This window comes from Ranitomeya variabilis, chromosome 1 (assembly GCF_051348905.1).
Source record: "Ranitomeya variabilis isolate aRanVar5 chromosome 1, aRanVar5.hap1, whole genome shotgun sequence".
Lineage (NCBI taxonomy): Eukaryota > Metazoa > Chordata > Amphibia > Anura > Dendrobatidae > Ranitomeya > Ranitomeya variabilis.
The window spans coordinates 698,930,655-698,951,085 of NC_135232.1; the positions used below are offsets into that span (position 1 = coordinate 698,930,655).

Sequence of the window (20,431 nt, forward strand, 5' to 3'; positions counted from 1 at the left end):
CACCTTCGATGTCCCCGGAGTGTTCCCGCCTCTCACCGCTGCCGCTTCTGTTCCTATAGATGGTGTGGTTCAGGACCTGCGATGACGTCACTGTCTTGTGATTGGTCGTGTGACCGCTCATGTGACCGCTCGCGACCAATCACAAGCCGTGACGTCACCGAAGGTCCTGAACCACACCGGCATCTATAGGAACGGAGGCTGCAGAGGGTGAGTATAACCTTTTATTTTTTTTAAACATTCTATCTTTTACTATAGATGCTGCATAAGCAGCATCTATAGTAAAAAGTTGGTCACACTTGTCAAACACTATGTTTGACAAGTGTGACCAACCTGTCAGTCAGTTTTCCAAGTGATGCTACAGATCGCTTGGAAAACTTTAGCATTCTGCAAGCTAATTACGCTTGCAAAATGCTAAAAAAAAACCGCGAAAAAAACGGAAAAAAAACGCAAAAAAAAAAAAAAAAAAAATGCGGATTTCTTGCAGAAAATTTCCGGTTTTCTTCAGGATATTTCTGCAAGAAATCCGGACGTGTGCACATACCCTTACTGTTGGGGTTCCTCAAGAATCAGTCCTAGGCCCCCTCCTCTTCTCTTTGTATACTGCCCCTATTGGACAAACAATCAGTAGATTTGGTTTCCAGTACCATCTCTATGCTGACGACACCCAATTATACACCTCTTCTCCTGTTATGACGCCGACCTTTTTAGAAAACACCAGTGATTGTCTTACCGCTGTCTCTAACATCATGTCCTCCCTCTATCTGAAACTGAACCTGTCAAAAACTGAACTCCTCGTATTCTCTCCCTCTACTAACCTACCTTTGCCTGAGATTGCCATCTCCGTGTGCGGTTCCACCATTACTCCAAAGCAACATGCCCGCTGCCTTGGGGTCATCCTTGATTCCGAGCTTTCATTCACCCCCCACATCCGATCACTGGCTCGCTCTTCTTATCTGCATCTCAAAAACATTTCTAGAATTCGCCCCTTTTCTTACTTTCAACTCTGCAAAAACTCTTACTGTCTCACTTCTTCATTCTCGTCTGGACTATTGTAACTCTCTACTAATCGGCCTCCCTCTTACCAAACTCTCCCCGCTCCAATCTGTCCTGAATGCTGCAGCCAGGATCATATTCCTCACCAACCGTTACACCGATGCCTCTACCTTGTGCCAGTCATTACACTGGCTACCCATCCACTCCAGACTCCAGTACAAAACTACTACCCTCATCCACAAAGCACTCCATGGCTCAGCACCACCCTACATCTCCTCTCTGGTCTCAGTCTACCACCCTACCCGTGCCCTCCGCTCCGCTAATGACCTCAGGTTAGCATCCTCAATAATCAGAACCTCCCACTCCCGTCTCCAAGACTTTACACGTGCTGCGCCGATTCTTTGGAATGCAGTACCTAGGTTAATACGATTAATCCCCAATCCCCACAGTTTTAAGCGTTCCCTAAAAACTCATTTGTTCAGATTGGCCTACCGCCTCAACGCATTAACCTAACTATCCCTTTGTGGCCTATAAAAAAAAAAAATTAAAAAATTTAAAAAAAAAACATTATCAGGTTCCTCGCATCATGTTCTCATACACTTTATGCAGTTAACAGCACTCTGTGTCTGTACTGCTACATACTTAGGCAGTTAACTGGTTCATGCAGCTTTACATGAACACCGGAGCCTTACACTATGGCTGGTCCATATAACTAAAGCAATTGTTACCATCCACCTCTCGTGTCTCCCCTTTTCCTCATAGTTTGTAAGCTTGCGAGCAGGGCCCTCATTCCTCCTGGTATCTGTTTTGAACTGTGATTTATGTTATGCTGTAATGTCTATTGTCTGTACAAGTCCCCTCTATAATTTGTAAAGCGCTGCGGAATATGTTGGCGCTATATAAATAAAATTTATTATTATTATTATTATATCCACAATAGTTTTTTGCATTTTTTTTTTATTTATTTAATATTCTCCAGGTCAGTAAGATTACGCAGATACCAAACATGTATTTGTTATGTCTTTTATTTTTTATTTAAGAGTAAATTTTAAAAAATCACAAATTTGTGAGGAAAGAATTTTTTTGCTTTTGTCGCCATTTTCCAAGACCAGTAACAATTTCTTTTTACAGGATTTGGGTCACCTCTTACTGCAATTTTGCCATGGTAAAAAAAAAAAAAAATGTAATTCTGATGTTTTCATTTAGATATTTTTTGCGTTATGCTGTTTATCAATCCAGTTTACAGTACATTATATTTTGATAGATCTGACTTATGAACACAGTGATATCAAATATGATTTTTTTTATTTTTAATGGGGCAATATTGTCATTTTTAAAAACTTTTTTTTCACTTTTCACTGAGTTTAAATAGTCCCCTTAGGAGACTTGAAGCTGCAATTGTCTGGATTGCTATTGCAAGCCCACATCAAATTAGAAAGATAAGCGCGTGCACAGCCGTATATAAGGTGCCAGAGTAGGTTCCAATACCATGAAGTGTAGCAAAAAACTCGGGACTCAAACTTAGCTGTATAAGTAGTTTAATTGTATCCACGCTTAGTAGCAAAAAAAACCGTTTCGGTCCTATTAGCTGGACCTTCATCAGTCACAGCGGTAAGTTGTGAATAAAAACAGATGGACCCACAGGATTGTGGGTTCTCAGTAAAGTCGAAGCAGAAGGTGGACGCAGTCCGTGTCTCAGGAGTGTAGCCGAATCCGGCAGATAACCTTTGAAGATCTAGAGCATGCGTGTCTGGTCTGAAGGGGACGCGGCATCCACCGCAAGTCCAATGCTGTTCAATTTCGCATAGGGAGGCAAGTGGCATCAATGACATCCTGCCTCCTAATCATTTTGGGATTTGCCTCTGGAAGTGAGTGGAGCTGGACCCTTTAACCCCTTTCCAACGATGGACTCTCTCCCTTTCATGGGGGCTCTGGCGGTGAGCCCACATCTTTCCCAGGACATATTAGCGGTTTTGAACAGCTGACATGTGCCCGGAATAGCCGCGGGTGGAATCGCGATCCACCAGCGGCTATTAAACCATTAAATGCCGCTGTCAAATGCTGAAAGTGGCATTTAACTCGTGCTTACGGCCATCGGGCTGGAAATCCACCCACTGATGACCCCCGTCAAGTGATTGCGGGTCACTGGTTCGTTGGCATGACAACCAGAGGTCTCTTGGATACCTCTATGGTTGTAACTGCTGGATTGCTATGAGCGCAACCCGGTGGTCGGTGCTCAGGGCAAGTGAGTAATTCTACTACATAGAGGCGATCTGAACATTGCCTCTATGTAGCAGTGCCAATCGGGTTGTGGCAGCTTCTAGTCTCCTATTGAAGCATGCCAAAAGTAAAAAAAAAATAAAAAATAAAAAAAAAATGTTTTTAAAAATATATGTAAAAAATATATATAAATTCAAGACAAAACAAAAATCATACATACAGTACACATATTTGGTTTCGCCATGTTCAGAGTCACCCGATCTAACAATACAAAAAAGATTAACCTGATCGCTAAACAGCACAGCGAGACAAACAGTCAAAATGCCAGAATTACTTTTTTTGGTCACCGTGACATTTGCATTAAAATGCAATAACGGGCGAACAAAAGTTCATATCTGCACCAAACTGGTATCATTAAAATATCAGCTCAGCACGCAAAAAATATTCCCTCACCCAAACCGAGGTAATGAAAAATGGAGACACTACGGGTATAGAAAATAGTACAATTTTTTTTATTTATTTTATTTATTTATTTTTTTAACTAAGTTTGGAATTTTTTTCACCACTTAGATAAAAAAGAACCTAGACATGTTTGGCGCCTATGAACTCGTAATGACCTTGAGAATCATAATGGCAGGTCAGTTTTAGCATTTAGTGAACCTAGTAAAAAAGCCAAACAAAAAATAAGTGTGGGATTGCACTTTTTTTGCAATTTCACCGCACTTGGAATTTTTTCCTGTTTTCAACATGGTAAAACCAATGGTGTTATTCAAAAGTACAACTTGCCTCGCAAAAAATAAGCCCTCACATGGCCATATTGACCAAAAAAATTATGGCTCAGGGAAGAAGGGGGAGCAAAAACAGGGATTTTTATGTACTCGCCGTAAAAACCTTTTCTCAGAGCCACTCATTGGGGGACACAGGACCGTGGGTGTATGCTGTTGCTACTAGAGGGCTAACACTAAGTTAAAAGAAAGAAAGTTAGCTCCTCCTCTGCAGTATACACCCTCCTGCTGGCTCCTAGAGAACCAGTTCAGTGTAAAAGCAGTAGGAGAACATTAACAACATATAAGAGTACAACATGTCAAACTAACGAAAAACATCAGCCATTAGGCTAACAGGGTGGGTGCTGTGTCCACCAATGAGTGGCTCGGAGAAAAGGATTTTACGGTGAGTACACAAAAATCCCTATTTCTCCTTCGCCTCATTGGGGGACACAGGACCGTAGGACGTCCCAAAGCAGTGGGTGGGAAAACAACAGAAAACATCAGGCTTCACATAACAACTGCCTAGATGTGCGCCAAAGCAGCCTGTAGAATTCTTCTGCCCAGCCCGGCATCAGCCAAAGCTTTAATATGAACATTATAGTGCTTCGAGAAAGTATGCAGGCTGGACCAAGTCACGGCTTTACAGACCTGCTTCACCGACGCCTGATGCCGAATGGCCCAGGAAGCACCCACTGACCGAGTGGAGTGTGCCCTGATCGCCGCTGGGATAGGCTTACCTCTGATGCAGTAGGACTGAACGGTGGAATGAATCCACCTAGCTATCGTGGCCTTTGAAGCAGCTAGACCCTTCCTGTGACCCTCAGGAAGCACGAACAAAGAATCCGACCTTCGGAAGGACGCAGTCCTCGAGACGTACCTTCTCAGAGCTCTGACTACATCCAGAGTATGGAGAGCGCTTTCCACCCTGTGGACTCGAATTGGACAAAATGAAGGAAGAACAATGTCCTCGTTAAGGTGGAAGGATGAGATAACCTTGGGCAAAAAGGATGGGGACGACAAGGACAACCTTGTCCTGGTGGAAAATAAGGAAAGGAGCTCGACAGGACAGAGCAGCCAGCTCCGAAACCCGCCTGATTGATGTAATTGCAACGAGAAAGGCAACTTTCCAGGACAGAAAGGTGAGCAAAATGTCCTGAAGCGGTTCAAAAGGAGCTTCTTGTAGGACTCCCAGGACTAAGTTAAGGTGCCAAGGGTCTAAAGGCATGCGATGGGGGGGGGGGAGCACAAGTGTACCCCCTGAATGAACGTCTTCACGTGAGGTTTTGTCGCAATCCTATGCTGAAATAAGACCGATAAGGCGGATATTTGGCACTTGAGCGAGCTGAGCACCAAGACTGAATCCAGACCGGTCTGTAGGAACTCCAAACTGGTAGGAATAGAGAAGACGAGGGGAAGACGTCGACGAAACCGTCTTCCAGGTATGATGATAAATGCGTACCGACGCAGGTTTACGAGCACTGATCATTGTGGACGCGACCTGTGGCAAAAAACCAGCCTGGATCAGAATCCAGGATTCAACGGCCAAGCCGTTAAACACAGGGCCGCTGAACTCTGGTGGTAAATCGGTCCTTGGGAGAGCAGATCTGGATTATCCGGCAGTCACCAGGGTACATCAGCGACGAGGCACTCCAACTCTGGGAACCACACCCGGTGTGGCCAATCCGGAGCGACAAGGATCACTGGAACTCCTTCCGCCTTGATCTTCCGGATAACTCTCGGAAGAAGCGGCAGCGGGGGGAAAATGTACGGAAGACGGAACTGGCGCTATGGCTCGCTTGGATCTCGAGACCGAGCTATGGATCTGGAGACCTTGGCACTCAGTCTAGACGCCATCAGATCCACATCCGGGGTCCCCCAACGAAGACAGATCTGTTGGAAAATTTCTGGATGAAGTTCCCACTCCCCCAAGGCGAGACCCTGACAGCTGACGAAATTTGCCACCCAGTTTTCCATGCCTGGTGTATGAACTGCTGAGATTACGGAGTGGTTCCTCTCTGCTCATTGAAGAATGGGCTGGAAAGGGGGAAGACTTGGCTAAATTTATCAGCCAACCCAGACGAGAAAGAGTATCGCAAGTGATATGAACGGACTCCGTTAAATCGTGGAAAGATGGACCCTTGACTAGGAGGTCGCCCAGATAGGGTAGAACGAACACTTCCCACAGAGTGCAGGATGGACATGACAGCTGCCATGACCTTTGTGAAAACCCTGAGAGCGGTAGCGAGGCCGAAGGGCAAAGCCGTGAATTGAAAGTGCTGGTCGCGAATAGCGAAACGCAGGAACTTTTGGTGGAGAGAAAAGAAAAAAAAAAAATCGGGATGGATGCATGCTAGAAACTCCCCTTTTTCCATTGAGGTGATGACCGAACGCAAAGACTCCATGCGGAAATGATGGACCTTCACAAACTTGTTTAGAAATTTGAGGTCTAGTATGGGTCTCACTTTTCGGTCCTTTTTGGGGACAACGAATAGGTTGGAGTAGAATCCCTCGAACCATTCGTTTTCCGGAACCGGGACGATGACGCCATCGTGGCACAAAGAGTCTATGGCTTGGGAAAGAGCCTTTGCACTTGATGCTGGAAGTCAGGAAGGAAAGAAACGAGCCAGGGGACAAGAAGAAAAATCTATTTTGTATCCGGAAGACACCAGGTCTCTGACCCATTCGTGGTGAACGACTGAGAGCCAGACCTGGAGAAACAGAAGTAGGCGACTGCCTACACTGCTGGTGTCAACCAGATAACCCCATAAGTCATTGGGTGGAAAATCTCTGGGACCTAGATCCCTTAGTTCCAGACTGTTTGGGCCAACACGTCCATTGCTGATTGGACCTATATAAGAATGTCTGGGGTCCTCTGTTCCAGCATGGAGAGCGTCCTGATCCTGAAGAGGTAGTGGACCAAACCGGATTGGCGCGAAAGGATCGGAAACGGATTTGTTGTTGATGCCGAAAAGGATGCCTAAAGGTACCTTCACACTAAGAAACTTTACAACGATAACGATAGCGATCCGTGACGTTGCAGCGTCCTGGATAGCGATATCGTTGTGTTTGACACGCAGTAGCGATCAGGATCCCGCTGTGAGATCGCTGGTCGTTGCTGAAAGTCCAGAACTTTATTTCGTCGCTGGATCTCCCACTGACATCGCTGAATCGGTGTGTGTGACACAGATCCAGCGATGTCTTCACTGGTAACCAGGGTAAACATCGGGTTACTAAGCGCAGGGCCGCGCTTAGTAACCCGATGTTTACCCTGGTTACCATTGTAAAAGTAAAAAAAAAACAAAAAACACATACTCACATTCCGGTGCCCGGCGTCCGCTTCCCTGCACTCCTCCTGCATCCTGTGTAAGTGCAGCCGTAAAGCAGAGCGGTGACGTCGCCGCTTTGCTCTGTGGGAGATGCCGGAGATGTTCGGCGCTGACACAGGATGCAGGAGGAGTGCAGTGAAGCGGATGCCGGGCACCGGAATGTATGTGTTTTTTTTTTTACTTTTACAATGGTAACCAGGGTAAACATCGGGTTACTAAGCGCGGCCCTGTGCTTAGTAACCCGATGTTTACCCTGGTTACCAGGGGACTTCGGCATCGTTGGTCGCTTGAGAGCCGTCTGTGTGACAGCTCTCCAGCGACCACACAACGACTAAACAGCGACGCTGCAGCGATCGGCATCGTTGTCTGTATCGCTGCAGTGTCGCTTAGTGTGAAGGTACCTTAAGCCTCTGCTGGGGAAGAAACTTTCTCTTTCCTCCTTTAGCATCCGAGATAAGCTGATCCACCTTCTCTCCAAATAAAGCCCACTCTGGTAATGAAGAGATTCCAGAAACTTTTTTGATGCAGAATCCGCCTTCCATTCTTAGAGCCATAAAGATCCTCTGATCGTGATGGCCTTTGCTGCCGATATAGCGGCACAGTTGGCCGCATCCAAAGAAGCATGTACCAGGTAATCTCCTGCCTGAGAAATTTGGCAAGCCATCTTCGCTGCCTCCGGAGGAAGATTACTGCCCTGAATGGAATTAGCCAAATTAGCAGAACGAGCCAAATTTTCTATCTGCTGGTCTGTCGGATTTTTAATAGATGATCCGTCTGGCAGGGATAGAAGGGTTTTGGATGCCAGGTGAAAGACTGACGGGTCTACTACAGGGGACTCGGTCCAATTTTTTCTCAGATCGGCTGAGAAACTGTATTCGCCTCATGCGTTTTTTGTCCTGAAAAGAGCTTATTCAGTCGCTCCCTGTGCCGGTTAACTATATCCCGAAACTCCGGGTGGATGGCGAATGTTCTATGAGGACGCTTAGCTTTTTTGAAGCACACAGCGTGATCTGGCACAGAGCCGGAGTATTCAACAACCTTCAGAGTTTGGTTGACGGCCTCAATCAGAAAATCAAGCATCCTCTGAAAGTCTGGTGAATCCAGATCTAAGGAGACTTCCGATTCATAGTCCGAATGTAGTTCGCTACCAATGTCTGGAGAGGGAGAACAAGAAACGGAGCTCGCGGACGTAATGGCACGTGATTGTACGGGAGACATACTATGTATCCGTTTCCTAGACGCTTGTACATTTCTAGATTGTGTGCGGCCCGTCAGCCGACTGTTCCCGTGTAGGGAAGGGTTCCTCTGCGTCAGATGTGCGAACACCACGACCCCTAGAAGGAACACTGAAGAATTCAAGCACTTTGGCCATAGAAGTCATAGATTGCGACAAAGACGAGACCCACTCAGGGGGACTAAAAACACTGGGCTCAGTGTCGCGGGGGCTCCTGAGCGCATTTGGGGTCACAGGCTTTGCAGAGTGGTGAACTCTGAGCTTTTGGAAACGCAGACTGGCAAGAGTTACATGAAGTGAAAAAGACTAAGAGTTTTATAGGACTTTTTAGGTGCCTGAGGCTGGGACATGATGTACTCCTATGTGCCCCCTTAATCAGGGTTCTCGCAGAGGATAGGATACTGAAAGAGAGAGCTAATGGCAGCGCTCCTTACCCAGGTCCTGTGTCCCAGCCACGAGAATCACACTCCGCGCCGCTATCCAGGCAAGCAGGCTTCCTGAGCATCCGGAGGCCCTGTCAGCTTGCAACAGGGTGTAGGAAGATGGCCGACGAGATTTCATGGGCGCCTCTCATTCAGAACGAGAAGCGCCAAAAAAGTGGGTGGGGCAGCCAAATGCGTCATAGCGGGGGAAGAGCTTTGGCCTGTACAAAGCCAGGGCCTTAATTTATGCCCAGGCCCAAAAAACGGACCCCCCAGAAAAGTCTGCTGCCTGTTTCCGGACTGCTCGGAGCCCCCCTTCTCATCACTTACCCGGAGAGGCTGGAGAAGTCCTTCGGACGATGCTGCAGGTACCTTCGCTGTAGTGCAGGTACCTCCGTTGTGTAGCTGTTGTCGCTGGTGATTTGGACGGTGCAGGGATAAGGATAAAAATCCGGAGCCTTGAAAGGATCCGTTGCCCCTTTGTCCAGGTAAAAATTCTTAAGAATTAAAAATTCAAAGTTAAAATAAAAAAGAGTTTGGGGTCTGAATAGCAGACCCATGTGCCCCCTACGGACACTAAGCAAGAACTGGTTCTCTAGGAGCAAGCAGAAAAGTGTATACTGCAGAGGAGGAGCTAACTTTCTTTGTATCACTTAGTGTCAGCCTCCTAGTGGCAACAGCATACACCCACGGTCTGTGTCCCCCAATGAGGCGAAGGAGAAACTGAAAATGCAAAACCAAAATTACCTCTGGTCATAAAGGGGGTAATGGATAATAATCTATTATACAAAATTCTCGTCTTTGTTGACCTCCCAGTGGTCCCCCTTTATATCCTTATCAGGCGACTGCGCTGTGACTGACTGCGCTGTGACTGTGCGGAACTGCCTTTGCTCACCTCCTTGTGATGTTTTTTTGTTGAGGGTGGTCTTCTTTGGTAGCGTTTTCATAGTGACTTTCTTATTTGAAATTCTGCTACTGACTTTTTCCTTTGAGAAAATAATATTACGTTAATATAAATCAGAGTGCAGTAAGACGGCCGCATAATACTGAACCAAGTGTATAAGTGGGAGAGATTGTGGTCATTATTCTGTGGATGATGCAGCACATATCTGCACTACGGTAATACGAATCCATCCGGTAATAATGAAAAGCAAAGTGACCCTAATCTCCTTCGAGTAGAGAGGGAGCCTGCAATTAAGTACAACACATCTTACCGAGTATACGCAAATCAGCCTTAAAGGGAAGGTGCAGTGATTTTAATTTTTGTATTAATAATTATTGATTATATAATCAATTATTTTTAATACAAAATTAAATTAACTACTTTCATAGTTTTTTATTTATTCCCCTTTATTTTTGCCACTGGGGGCTGCCATTTTCGTTAGTGGGGCGTAAGTGTCTGGGCTCGACACTTGCACACCTCACCCATGCAGCCATGGGCATAAGAAACGGTCGTACTCCGACCGCATCCCTTACATTGAGGCCGCTCATCCTGCCTCTTAGCTGTGGCCTGGGCATGCCCACTGGGCTGCTAGGTCACAGCTGTGGGAGGAGATCGCGGCCATTTTGTTGTAGCCCACAGCTGTGGGCTTTATTCTCCTCTGTCAACGCAGCTCAGAGCGTGCGATGGCAGGAGCTGCCGGGCAGAAGCTGCTGGGAAGCGAGGGTCCGGGGTAAGAATCTGCAGCGAGGAGCGGTGATTGCAGCCTGTACTTAGTATTAAAATACAGGCTTAACCCCTTAGTGACAGAGCCAATTTGGTACTTAATGACCGAGCCAATTTTTACAATTCTGACCACTGTCACTTTATGAGGTTATAACTCTGGAACGCTTTATCGGATCCCGCTGATTCGGAGATTGTTTTTTCGTGACATATTGTACTTCAAGTTAGTGGTAACATTTCTTCGATATTACTTGCGATTATTTATGAAAAAAACAGAAATATGGCGAACATTTTTAAAATTTTGCAATTTTCAAACTTTGTATTTTTATGCCCTTAAATCAGAGAGATATGTCATGAAAAATAGTTAATAAATAACATTTCCCACATGTCCACTTTACATCAGCACAATTTTGGAAACAAAATTTTTTTTTGTTAGGGAGTTATAAGGGTTAAAAGTTGACCAGCAATTTCTCATTTTAACAACACCATGTTTTTTTTAGGGACCACATCACCTTTGAAGTCATTTTGAGGGGTCTATATGATAGAAAATAACCAAGTGTGACACCATTCTAAAAACTGCACCCCTCAAGCTACTCAAAACCACATTCAAAAAGTTTATTAACCCTTTACGTACTTCACAGGAACTGAAACAATGTGGAAGTAAAAAATGAACATTTAACTTTTTTTTGCAAACATTTTACTTCAGAACCATTTTTTTTAATTTTCACAAGTGTAAAAACAGAAATTTAACCACAAATTTTGTTGTGCAATTTCTCCTGAGTACGTCGATACCCCATATGTGGAGGTAAACCACTGTTTGGGCGCATCGCAGAGCTTGGAAGTGAAGGAGCGCCGTTTGACTGTTTCAATGCAGAATTGGCTGGAATTGAGATCGGACGCCATGTCGCGTTTGGAGAGCCCCTAATGTGCCTAAACAGTGGAAACCCCCCACAAGTGACACCATTTTGGAAACTAGACCCCTTAAGGAACTTATCTAGATGTGTGGTGAGCACTTTGAACCCCCAAGTGCTTCACAGAAGTTTATAACGTAGAGCCGTGAAAATAAAAAATCGCATTTGTTTTCACAAAAATGATTTTTTCGCCCACAAATTCTTATTTTCACAAGGGTAGCAGGAGAAATTAGACCACAAAAGTTGTTGTGCAATTTCTCCTGAGTACGTCGATACCCCATATGTGGGGGTAAACCACTGTTTGGGCGCACCACAGAGCTTGGAAGAGAAGGAGTGTCGTTTTACTTTTTCAATGTAGAATTGGCTGGAATTGAGATCGGACGCCATGTCACGTTTGGAGAGCCCCTGATGTGCCTAAACAGTGGAAACCCCCCACAAATGACACCATTTTGGAAACTAGACCCCTTAAGGACCTTATCTAGATGTGTGGTGAGCACTTTAAACCCCCAGGTGCTTCACAGAAGTTTATAACGTAGAGCCGTGAAAATAAAAAAATTGCATTTTTTCTACAAAAATGATCTTTTTGCCTCCAAATTTTTATTTTACCAAGGGTAACAGGAGAAAATGGACCCCGCAAGTTGTTGTACAATTGGTCCTGAGTACGCCGACACCCCATATGTGGGGGTAAACTACTGTTTGGGTGCATGGCTGAGCTCGGAAGCAAAGGAGCGCCATTTGACTTTACAATGCAAAATTGACTGGAATTGGGATCGGATGCCATGTCGCGTTTGGAGAGCCCCTGATGTGCCTAAACAGTAGAAACCCCCCAAAAGTGAACCCATTTTGGAAACTAGACCCTCCATGGAACTTATCTAAATGTGTAGTGAGAACTTTGAATGCCCAAGTGCATCACAGAAGTTTATAATGCAGAGTCGTGAAAATAAAAAATATATTTTTTTTTTAACAAAAGATTTTTTAGCCCCCAAGTTTTTATTTTCACAAGGGTAACAAGAGAAATTGGACCCCAAAAGTTGTTGTCCAATTTGTCCTGAGTATGCTGGTACCCCATATGTGGGGGTAAAACACTGTTGGGCGCATGGCTGAGTTCGGAAGGGAAGGAGCGCCGTTTTGGAATGCAGACTTTGATAGAATTGTCTGTGGGTGTTATGTTGCGTTTGCAGAGCCCCTGATGTACCTAAACAGTAGAAAGCCCCCACAAGTGACCAAATTTTGGAAACTAGACCCCCTAAGGAACTTATCTAGATATGTGGTGAGAACTTTGAATGCTCAAGTGCTTCACAGAAGTTTATAATGCAGAATAGTGAAAATAAAAAAATATTTTTTTTTCCCACAAAAAAGATTTTTAGCCCCCAAGTTTTTATTTTCACAAGGGTAACAGGAGAAATTGGACCCCAAAAGTTGTTGTCCAATTTATCCCGAGTACGCTGATGCCCCATATGTGGGGGTAAACCACTGTTTGGGCGCACGGCAGAGCTCAGAAGGGAGGGAGCACCATTTGACTTTTTTAGCGCAAAATTGTCTGTCGTGTTTGGAGACCCCCTGATGTACCTAAACAGTGGAAACCCCCCAATTCTAACTCCAACCCTAACTCCAACACACCCCTAACCCTAATCTCAACCCGATCCATAATCCTAATCACAACCCTAACGATAATCACAACCCTAACCCCAAAACAGCCCTAATCTCAACTCTAACCATAACCCTAATCAAAACCCTAAATCCAACACACCCCTAACCCTAATCTCAACCCTAAACCTCAAACCTAACCCTAATCTCAATACACCCCTAACCCTAATCCCAACCCTAACCTTAACCCTAATCCCAACCCTAACCCTAATCCCAACCCTAATCCAAAACGTAACCCTAATCCCAACCGTAACCTTAATACCAACCCTAATCCAAACCCTAACCCTAATCCCAACTCTATCCCTAACTTTAGCCCCAACCCTAACCCTAATTTTAGCCCCAACCCTAGCCCTAACCCTAACTTTAGCCCCAATCCTAACCAGGGTGGATAAAAATCAATGTTTTTTTAAAAAAATCAAAAAAATCGGATTTTTTTGATTTAAATCGGATTTTTTTGATTTAAATCGGATTTTTTTCAATAAACTGCTTTTTGAGGAAAATATTTTACCATCCAAAGGTTCTTCCATCATGAGATAAAGCTGAGTTGTTTAACTCAGTAGAATAAAGGCTGTATATGTGTAACATTCACAATGCCATGCTCTTCCAGAGGTTTCTGTAGGATGCTGACTATCCAACAAGTTTGGGCATGTCAACTGAATGGAAAAAGAAACTAAACCAAAAGTGAAACCAAGCTAGAAGTGTGGAATTAAAGGGGCAGTATGAACAAAATGTGGAGGCTATTAATAGTTTATACAATTAAGACATGCTGCTTTTAAACACCTACCTATTGCCATATAGTAAAACAAAAAAGATTTTTACTTACTTTGGGGTCCCCCCCTCACCCTGGCGTTAGATCGTTGCCCCTAGTTTCGTCCGTGTAACTATGGGCGCACATGCGCACTGCTCTCACTTCTCATTTTAATCGTGATTTATATTAAAAAAAACCTTTTGATTTAAATCAGTGATTTAAATCATGATTAAAATCATGATTTAAATCGATCCGATTTAAATAGAAAAAAATCTTTTGATTTAAATCGTGATTTAAATCATGATTTAAATCGGCGTGATTTAAATCAATCCACCCTGATCCTAACCCTAAATTTAACCCTAACCCTAGCCCTAACTTTAGCTCCAACCATAACCCTAAGGCTACTTTCACACTTGCGTCGTGTGGCATCCGTCACAATCCGTCGTTTTGGACAAAAAACGGATCCTGCAAATGTGCCCACAGGATGCCTTTTTTGCCCATAGACTTGTATTACTGATGGATGGCCACACGTCGCGTCCATCGTGCACTGGATCCGTTGTGTTTTGGCGGACCGTCGTCACAAAAAAAGTTCAATGTAACCTTTTTTTTTGTACGTCGCGTCCGCCATTTCCGCGCATGCGTGGCCGTAACTCTGCCCCCTCCTCCCCAAGACATAGACTGGGCAGCGGATGCGTTGAAAAACTGCATCCACTGCCCACGTTGTGCAGAATTTTCACAACGTGCGTCGGTACGTCGGGCTGACGCATTGCGACCGCCCTGTACCGACGCAAGTGTGAAAGAAGCCTAAGGCTACTTTCACACTAGCGTCGTACTCGGCCCATCGCAGTTTGTCGGGCCGACGTACCGACGCTAGCGTTGTAAGCGCCGCACAATGGGTGCAGAGGATGCTGTTTTTTCAATGCATCCGCTGCCCCATTGTGAGATGCGGGGAGGAGTTCCGGCCGCGCATGCGCGGTCGGAAAACGCGGACACGTCGCACAAAAAAAGTTACATGTAGCGTTTTTTTGTGCCGACGGTCCGCCAAAGCACGACGCATCTGTCGCACGACGGATGCGACGTGTGGCAATCCGTCGCAATGTGTCGCTAATGCAAGTCAATGGAGAAAAAAACGCATCCTGCAAGCACTTTTGCAGGATGCGTTTTTTCTCCAACGACGCATTGCGACGGAAGCCAAAAAACGCTAGTGTGAAAGTAGCCTAACCCTAACCCTACCCCTAAATTTAGCCCCAACCCTAGCCCTAACCCTAGCCCTAACCCTAGCCCTAGCCCTAACCCTAATTTTAGCCCCAACTCGTCTCTCCTGCCGGCCGGCAGATGGCAGCAGATGGCACTGCGCATGCGCCCGCCATTTTCTTTGCAGAGGAAGAAGCCGGCCGGCAAGAGGAGATGCAGGAGGACCCGGGGACACCGGGTGAGTATGATAGGGTCCCCGAATCCCCCTATTTCTCTGTCCTCTGATGTGCGATCACATCAGAGGACAGAGAATTACAGATCGCTTTTTTTTTTTTTGCGGTCGCCAGTAAACAGTTAATTACCGGCGATCGCAAAACAGGGGTAGGTAAAAACCGACCCCGATCATGTTCTTTGGGGTCTCAGCTACCCCCGGCAGCCGAGACCCCAAAGATCTTCCGGGTGCCGGGCGGCGGGCGCACTGCGCCCGCCATTTTTTCCCGGAAAAAAGATGGCGGTGCCCATCGGGAGCCACGAGGAGCACCGGGGGAGATAGGTGAGTATTGGGGGGCTATTGGGGGGCCATCGGGGACACTATTTCTCTGTCCTCCGATGTGCGATCACATCGGAGGACAGAGAAATTAAATGGCAAATCGCGTTTTATTGTTTTTTTTTTGTTGCGACCGCCGGCAACTCGGGGGTCGGTAAAAACCCCCCGAATCATGATCTCTGGGGTCTCGGCTACCCTCGGCAACCGAGACCCCAGAGAAAATCCGACTCTGGGGGGCGCTATTCACTTTTTCCACAGCGCCGTTAATTAACGGCGCTGTGGTTTAAGTACCCTTAGCGGCCGCCGTTAAAAGGCGTATCGGCGGTCGTTAAGGGGTTAAATCACTGTTTTTTATTTATTTATTATTATGCACCTACCACTGCTACCTGCCTCTATATATACTACTGCTACCTGCCTCTATATACCACCTACCACTGCTACCTGCCTCTATATATACCACCTACCACTGCTACCTGCCTCTATATATACCACCTACCACTGCTACCTGCCTCTATATATACCCCCTACCACTGCTACCTGCCTCTATATATACCACCTAACACTGCTACCTGCCTCTATATATACCACCTACCACCTGCCTCTATATATACCACCTACCACTGCTACCTGCCTCTATATATACCACCTACCACTGCTACCTGCCTCTATATATACCACCTACCACTGCTACCTGCCTCTATATATACCACCTACCACTGCTACCTGCCTCTATATATACCACCTACCACTGCTACCTGCCCCTGTATATACCACCTACCACTGCTACCTGCCTCTATATACCACCTACCACTGCTACCTGCCCCTGTATATACCACCTACCACTGCTACCTGCCTCTATATATACCACCTACCACTGCTACCTGCCTCTATATATACCACCTACCACTGCTACCTGCCTCTTTATATACCACTGCTACCTGCCTCTATATACCACTACCTGCCTCTATATACCACCTACCACTGCTACCTGCCTCTATATATAAAAATAAAAACACCAAACAGGGCCGGGGCTCAGGAGGAGTATTGATCTGGTATAAAGAGGAGCTCCACCAGTACATCAAACCAGTGAAGAAAGGAGGTAGCCACATATGGATCAGAATCAGCAGCTCCATCCTCACCTGCCAGTCTGATGTCCACCTCTGTGCCACCTATATACCACCGCCAGAGTCACCCTACTTCAATCCAGACTGCTTCGAGATCTTACAAAGAGAAGCCGCCCATTATCAGGCCCTGGGCAAAGTTCTCATCTTTGGAGACCTCAATGCAAGAACAGGGAGAGAGAGAGAGACTTCCTGACCACGGATGGAAACATCTACATACTTGGAGCAGAGAATGATGGCCAAGACCCTGTACACACTGAGAGAAACAGCTATGACAGCACAGTCAACAAAAGTGGCAGAAAGCTCCTGAATGTATGTAGAAGTTTAGGACTTCATATCCTTAATGGACGAAGCAAGGGTGACTCCTTAGGAAGGTATACACTAAACTCCCATGTAGGGAGGAGTGTAGTAGATTACGCCATCACAGATCTGAACCTGGCAGATGTCAGCGCCCTCATAGTCACCCCACAAACGCACCTGTCAGACCACAGCCAACTTTTTCTGTACATGAAATCTACAGAGAAACCATCCACTCAGAAGCCACAGCAGAGCGGCCTCTTCACCCGGCCTCCATCCTATAAATGGTCCAAAATGTCGGCACTAAAGTACAAAGAAGCTTCCAGCAGACCTGAAATACAGCGGGTGCTCCACCACTTCTACAACCTCGAGTACAAGCCAAACCCAGAGGGAGTGAGCCAAGCCGCAAAGGACCTCAATAACATATTCTACGCAATGGCCAGACTGTCTGACCTTAAAAAAGTCGACTACAAGAGACCAAAAGAAACACAGGTCAATGGCTGGTTTGACAGAGAATGTAAAGCTGTACGAAAGACCTTGAGAACAGCCTCCAACAAGAAACACAGAGACCCCAACCACCTGGGTCTGAGGGAAGCCTATGACTCCATACAAAGGCAGTACAAAACCATCCTCAGGAGGAAGAAGCAGAGTTACATCTCTACCAAGCTTAACCAACTCCAAGACGCCCTCCAAGACAACTCCTTCTGGGAACTATGGAACCACATGGGCACCAAAGACAAGAAAAACAACACCCATATCCAAAATGGCAACCTCTGGCTCCAATACTTCAGAGACCTCTATAAAGACATTCCAAAGGAAAAACTAAGCCAAGAACAGGAAAACATAATGGCGAATCTAAAAGCAATGGAGGAAAAAATCAAAAACTTCCAAAACCCGGTGGATACACCTATAACACTACAGGAAGTAGCCGAGAGACTCTCCTCCATAAGATGTAGGAAAGCCGGTGGCCTGGACGGAATCCTACCAGAAATGCTGAAGTACAGCCCACCAGAAATACAGGCTGCAATGGTCAAACTCTTCAATATTGTGCTGAGTGCCGGCTACTTCCCTTGTACCTGGAACCAAAGCCTCATCACACCCATCCACAAGAGTGGGGACAGGTATGACCCAGCCAACTACAGAGGCATATGTGTCAGCAGCAACCTGGGAAAACTGTTCAACAGTATCCTGAACAAGAGGATCCTCACCTTCCTCACCGAGCACAACGTCCTCAGCAAGAGCCAAGCAGGGTTCATGCCGAACCACTGACCACATCTACACTCTGCACAGCCTCATTCAGAGACACGTCTACAATACAAAGAATGGGAAGATATACGCCTGCTTTTTGGACTTTAAAAAGGCCTTTGATTCAGTGTGGCACCCGGGCTTATTCCTGAAACTGCTGGAGAGCGGAATAGGGGGAAAGACCTACGATGTCATCAAAAGCTCCTACACTGAGAACCGCTGCAGCGTGAGTGTGAATGGCAGAAGAACGGCTTATTTCCAGAAGAGCCGCGGGGTCAGACAAGGATGCAGCCTAAGTCCAACGCTCTTCAACATTTACATCAACGAGCTGGCTACAGCCCTGGAATCTTCCTCAGCACCAGGTCTCACTCTCCACGATGCTCAGGTGAAATTCCTGCTGTATGCAGATGACCTGCTGCTGCGGTCACCAACCGAGAAAGGCCTCCAGGACAACCTGAAAATCCTAGAGAAATTCAGCACCACCTGGGCTCTACCGGTCAACCTAAAGAAAACCAACACCATGGTGTTCCAGAGGAGAAAGAGAAGATCAGACCAGCACCCATCATTTGTCCTCAACAACTGCAACCTCACAGGAACGGACAAATATACCTACCTGGGCCTAGAGATTCACCAGTCAGGGAGCTTCAAACAAGCCATAGAGACCCTGAAAGACAAGGCCTGCAAAACCTTCTATGCCATCCAAAGGAAACTCTACCATCTGAAGCCACCAGTGAGGGTCTGGCTAAAAATCTTCGACTCCATCATCGCCCCAATCCTCCTGTATGGCAGCGAAGTCTGGGGTCCTCACACCTACCCAGACTGGTCAAGGTGGGATTCCAGTCCAACAGAAATATTCCACCTGGAATTCTGCAAGCACCTTCTCCAGGTCCATCAGAGCACCTCCAACAGTGCTTGTCGGGCCGAGCTGGGCAGATTCCCTCTGCACCTAACAGTTCTAAAGAGGGCGCTGTCATTCCGGGCTCACCTGCATAGGAGCAATCCAAGCTCCCATCACCATAAAGCCCTGATACAGGTAGGTGAAACAGAAAAAACAGAACCCTCGGTACAGCCCAGCCAAACCCAACCGGACCAGAACACCAATCACAACAACCTGACAAAAGCCGGAATCAGGAAGATGGCAGACGAAGGCCAGGAGAGGTATGTCAGTGACCGGAAGAATGATATCAACAACTCACAGAAACTGATCATATACCGGAGCCTACAGAGAGAATACAGACTGGCCCCATAACTGGAGAAACTCCCGGACCCCAGAGATCGCAAGATCCTGAGCCGATATAGACTCAGTGCCCACAGTCTGGCCATCGAATGTGGCCGACACAGGCAGAACTACAAGCCCAGGGAGGAAAGACTGTGCCAACACTGTGATCAGGAGGCCATAGAGGACGAAACCCACTTCCTGCTACACTGCACCAAATACTCAGCAGTGAGGGACACTCACTTCAGGAGACTCTCACATCTCTTCCCGGACTTCATCACCATGAAGGAGGAAGAGAAGACATATATCCTGCTGGGAGAAGAAGAGAGAGCAGTGGAGATAGCAGCGCGGTATGTGAGCGAATGTCATAGACTGCGAGAAAGACAGCCATGATGCCATGGACTATAGCCCCTACCCTGGATCTGCCCCCATCCACCTCCCCTACAGCTCCTACCCAACATCCCCACAGTCCCTATCCCTATTGCCTTTATACACTTGCATTGGCAAAACTGATGTGTATTTGGTCCTGCCAATAAAGCTTCTTTGAATCTTGAATCCTGAATCTATACCACCTACCATTGCTACCTGCCCCTGTATATACCACCTACCACTGCTACCTGCCTCTATATACCACCTACCACTGCTACCTGCCTCTATATATACCACCTACCACTGCTACCTGCCTCTATATATACCACCTACCACTGCTACCTGCCTCTATATACCACCTACCACTGCTACCTGCCTCTATATATACCACCTACCACTGCTACCTGCCTCTATATATACCACCTACCACTGCTACCTGCCTCTATATATACCACCTACCACTGCTACCTGCCTGTATATATACCACCTACCACTGCTACCTGCCCCTATA

At 46.3% G+C, this 20,431-nt stretch overlaps 1 protein-coding gene across 10 annotated transcripts in view; it reads right to left on the bottom strand.

Moving 5' to 3' along the window:
- MIS18BP1 (MIS18 binding protein 1) overlaps positions 1–20,431 on the bottom strand; it is a 138,385-nt gene that overhangs the window by 43,121 nt on the left and 74,833 nt on the right. For all 10 annotated transcript variants that reach the window (XM_077267299.1, XM_077267298.1, XM_077267297.1 and 7 more), the window contains one exon: positions 9,858–9,948. In XM_077267299.1, the coding sequence (XP_077123414.1) occupies positions 9,858–9,948 (91 nt within the window). The remainder of the gene's footprint in view (positions 1–9,857; positions 9,949–20,431) is intronic.